The sequence below is a fragment of the Corylus avellana genome, chromosome ca4 (assembly GCF_901000735.1).
Source record: "Corylus avellana chromosome ca4, CavTom2PMs-1.0".
Lineage (NCBI taxonomy): Eukaryota > Viridiplantae > Streptophyta > Magnoliopsida > Fagales > Betulaceae > Corylus > Corylus avellana.
The window spans coordinates 20,706,487-20,710,947 of NC_081544.1; the positions used below are offsets into that span (position 1 = coordinate 20,706,487).

At 38.1% G+C, this 4,461-nt stretch overlaps 1 protein-coding gene across 1 annotated transcript; it reads right to left on the reverse strand.

Annotated features, from left to right (window-relative positions):
* Positions 1 to 550: 550 nt before the first annotated feature.
* On the reverse strand, positions 551 to 3,945 carry LOC132179114 (multicopper oxidase LPR1-like). The gene is made up of 4 exons (XM_059591757.1): positions 3,603 to 3,945; positions 1,403 to 2,860; positions 719 to 807; positions 551 to 612 (listed from the first exon to the last, which is right to left on the reverse strand). The coding sequence occupies exons 1-3, from the start codon at positions 3,831 to 3,833 to the stop codon at positions 754 to 756; spliced, it is 1,743 nt and encodes a 580-aa protein (XP_059447740.1). The 5' UTR covers positions 3,834 to 3,945; the 3' UTR covers positions 551 to 612; positions 719 to 753.
* Positions 3,946 to 4,461: the final 516 nt, after the last annotated feature.

Here is a 4,461-nt window from a genome sequence, read left to right on the forward strand (position 1 = left end):
CAATCTCTTTGCATTTCTTCTTGTTCTTCTGCTCATCTTCTTATTATTCCTTCTTCTTTGCATTCCTCTATTACAAATTGCAGAGCTTGACAGTTCCATCATAGACATCTATGCACAATATTCACATCCTCAGCAATTCTGTAAATCGAAACTGTTCATTATTTATTAAGGAAAGGTCGCGATTTCCTTTTTTTTTAGGGTGGCCAACCATCTCCAAAACAAAAAAAGGGGTTTAATTTCTTTCTGAATAGAATTGATGACGTGCTATAATTGTGATCATACATTAGTAATGCATGCTCTAGATTGACAGAACTGTAGAAGTATCTAAATTAATATGCATAAAACTTGTTTTGACTTGTAATATTGCCAATCTCATCTTCTATTTTAAAAAAGATTAATGCTAAAAATTACATTTTTATCTCATAATTATTTCACAATTCTGACATTGTAATCAGGACTCCCACATCAACATTAATAAATAATTATAAGATAAAAATATAATTTCTAACAATTTTGTTTTATGCCGGGTCGCAATAAGACACTTCCAATCAATCACAAAACCACGAAGCAGGGTTATTTAATTTATTGATAATTCAGATTTGAATTATGATCCTGCAAAAAGAGGAAGAAAATGTTAAATAACGAAAAGGGCAATTGCTACTTAAAAAAAAATTAAAAGATATCATAGCAAATCCAAATCATGGTGAAATGAACTTACAATAGGCTCTCTCTAAGTCAAATCTCTGGGTATTCTCAATTGGAGAATTTCAAGGGCCTCATCATCGCATTGTCTTCATGATCCAATATCTGCAAATTAATTTGAAGGCCAATTTTGTTATAAGATAGATAAGACTTCACTATTTTATTTTATTGCATTTAAGAATGTACATGATACAATGCCACTAAAATTTTTAAATGACGTTTAATATATTTACTACATGTCATCATGTATACCCTTAAATGCAATAAAATAAACTCCTAACCACCAAATAAATCTTCTTTGTTTCACTTAATTAGTTTCCTATTTCAAAAAATTGATTACAACACACATTAACTTTGACATACGTATTAACACGTATCAACTATTAGCAGAGATGAACTTTGGAATCAAATGGACAAAAATGCAGGCAAAGGACATATCTGAGAAGCTTTTTTCATAATGCAGGCAAAGGACAAAAACTTACAGTCAAAGGACTACTTTTCAGAAACTTGTTGGAGACCCGTGACCGCAACATTTCATAGGAAAGAGCAATTTTTGTTCTTTTATCATCGATTTCCTGAATTCTACCGGCCATGTGATATTTCTCAACCATTAAATGGATTATAAAAATTATATTTTACGCCCTGCATTTACTTGAATTACCGAGTTTATATATATATATATATGATACGAAATACTTACGTGGCAATGGTACACGTAACCGGGCTGCGAAGTTGCATCAAAAGGGTAGGATGCGTTTGAGTGAATGTAAGAAAACCTCACTAGAATCCTTGTCACTGCTCCGGGTCTCATCTTGAACACGTTCTTCCACCCCTTCTCGTATGCTGGCACCTCTATCTTCTTGCCACGTGCGTACTTGCTTATCTGGCACTTAATCGCATCGTTGAGTTTTGTCATGCAACTTTTGAACTCATCCGCATTCACCAGCTCCGTCTGATCCAACGCCACAAACAGCCCCAGATGAATGTGCAAAGGATGATTATCCTCCGTTAGATTGATTATGTTCCACACCTCCGTGGCCCCCACTTTCGGGGTCTCCGTCGCGGGTGCCTCGTACGGCTTCCCATTCAAGTATAGATGAGTTGGTTCATCGATGTCGCTCGTGTACTCGTACATAGCGATGTATCGAGTGAACGATGCACCGGATAAATTTGGACGCGGATATTCCATCAGCTTCTTGGGTACTCGCCACGTGTCAACCTCATGACGTCTAAGGATGATAAACTTGAGGACTTTGCTGTTGGCCTCGTTAACGGGGTCGCCGGATGGGTACGGGTAGGGTGCGTCGTTGGCCAGAATAGCAATGCCATTCTTTGACTTTGAAAAGTCAACAACCACGTCAGCAATCTCGGATGGGCCCAGTAAAATAGCATTGGTCATCACCGGTTCATTAAGGTAAGCCGAGTCAGATCCCACGTGGATGAATCCCAGGCCGTTGGTAAAGAAGAACCTGAAGAATCGAGCGTTGCTTGCATTGATGATACGGAACCTGTATTTACGACGTCGTACTGTCATACGTGGCCAGGCTTTCCCATTCACTACGATAGCGTCACCAAAATACTCTGGCTGCCACTGGGGGTGTATGGAGGGATTGTTTCCAGTGGAATTCATGTACAGGGAACCATCGGAGCGAAAGCTACGATCAAATACGACCAACGGTCGATCGAACTCATCACCTTGAGGGAGTCCAAGTGGGGCCTCCACTTCAGGGTGACGGATTACGTAGGCCCCAATCAAGCCAGCAAGGAGATTGACCCTCGTTAATCCCATGGCATGATCGTGATACCACAAATTTCCAGGGTGTTGTTGGTTGTGGTAGTGATACTTTTTCTTGGTCCACGTGGTCCCTCTCGCTTTGAATCCAGCTGTGAACCATGAGTTTGCATGCCCATCACTCTCAGGCTCATCGATACCGCCGTGGAGATGAACCACCGTAGGAATACCCTTCTTATCAGCCGGAGTGGCTGTTGGGATGGTGGGGTCCCACGGAAGTATGTGTTTTTTAGGGAGGTGATTATGCCACGTCACATAGGTGTCGATGCCATGGAGGGCCTCGATTGTTGGACCAGGAACAGTCGCCGCGTGCTTGGATACACCGTAGGCAAAAACCGGCGTGGGAGGAAGATCTCGATGGAATTTCTGCAAAGCAAAAGCAAATAACCACCACCACCACCGATTACAATGACTTTTTTTTTTTGTAGGCATCTGATTCTTTTCATGTGATGCATAGAATAGAACGACAAACTCCAATTAAATTGAGCTCAAAACTGGATTAAATAAAGCAGAATTTATGGGGGTAAATTTGTTTGTTCAGAAGCAGCAAGGGACAGGGAAAGAGGCTCCTCAGCTAAATGAAATATATAATTTAAATTTAAATAATTGATGTAAAGTTGAAAAGCGTACGCAGACAAAAAAACATCATGCACTGTAAAGCGGAAGAACCAACATGCAGACTGCAGACTTTCATTATGAGCCGTGGGATATTTTGGAGTTCCTTAAAAGTAGCTTTTCAAATGGCCGAGAGAAGATCAGAGGCCAGGCCGGTTGCATGGACAGCAATTGTTTGGCTGTTGCCAGTTAGGGAAGTTAATGGGAAATATTGGGGGAGACTGACATGGGAGAAAAAGTGACTGATTCATCAGAGCTTCATAGAGCTTGCTTAATTGTAAAAGTTTTATGAACCATTAATTCCATATGTGGGCTGGAACAACAGTTTACAGTTATATCAGTAACTACTAACAACTACCTCAGAGCAACAAAACAACTCACAAGGAAAGAACCAAACGAACAAACAAACAAACAGAGCCTTAATTAACAGCATCAGCAAATTAACAAACACTTGGGACTGAACTAAAAAAATGGAAAAGGCTTTGCCTCTTACCCATTTCTTCTCGAACATGCCAATCTTGAGTGCCTTGGATTTGGGAACACCAGACACAACATCAAAGCCTAGGATTTTGGGCATATCCGGAAGCTCATCTACAAACATTTTCAACTTGGATGGATCGAAAAGCCTGTCTTCTGCCCATGAAGTGCTGATGAGCAGTCCTACAATAACTAAAGCAATGAGATTAAATTGCAAAATTCTCTCAGTCCCATCTCCTGGTTGCATGCTTGCGAACGGGGAGAAGGAGAGAGAGAGAGAAGCCTTTGATGGAAGGGTGAAGAAGGTTTATTAGGTATTTATCTGGAGGAGGAATCCATGGTGAGAAATGAAAGTTGGCCCCCTTTTTTATTTCTATGGTGAACCTAAAAGACATGGATTTTTTTTTTTTTTTTTTTTTTTTTTTTTTTAAAGTTTAATTAATTAAAGACATGTTTTCATTTACAGAATACCTGCGACTTTCGCTTTCATTTTTATTCATGACATATTTTGGTTCGAGTTTTTTTTTTTTTTTTTTTTTTTCAGTTACGGTTATTATTATCAAAATGTTAATAAATTTATTGTTTTTATTAACTTAAACTTTTAAAATAATTAATATTTTAATATAATATTAAAGTAAACATAGTAACTCTCATATGGAATCTCATATAAGGAAAATTTTTGAAATATAATTAAACGTTTATAAATTAAATATCATAGCCCTGTATTTCATATGTCATTTTAATTAAATATTTCACGTGTTGAGCATCACTTATTAAATAAAACTTGAAAAATGATTGATATCAATAATTTACTCATATTTTTCTCATATTCTCCTACAAATTCAACAAATCAACTATTAGATTTGTGAGGTTCA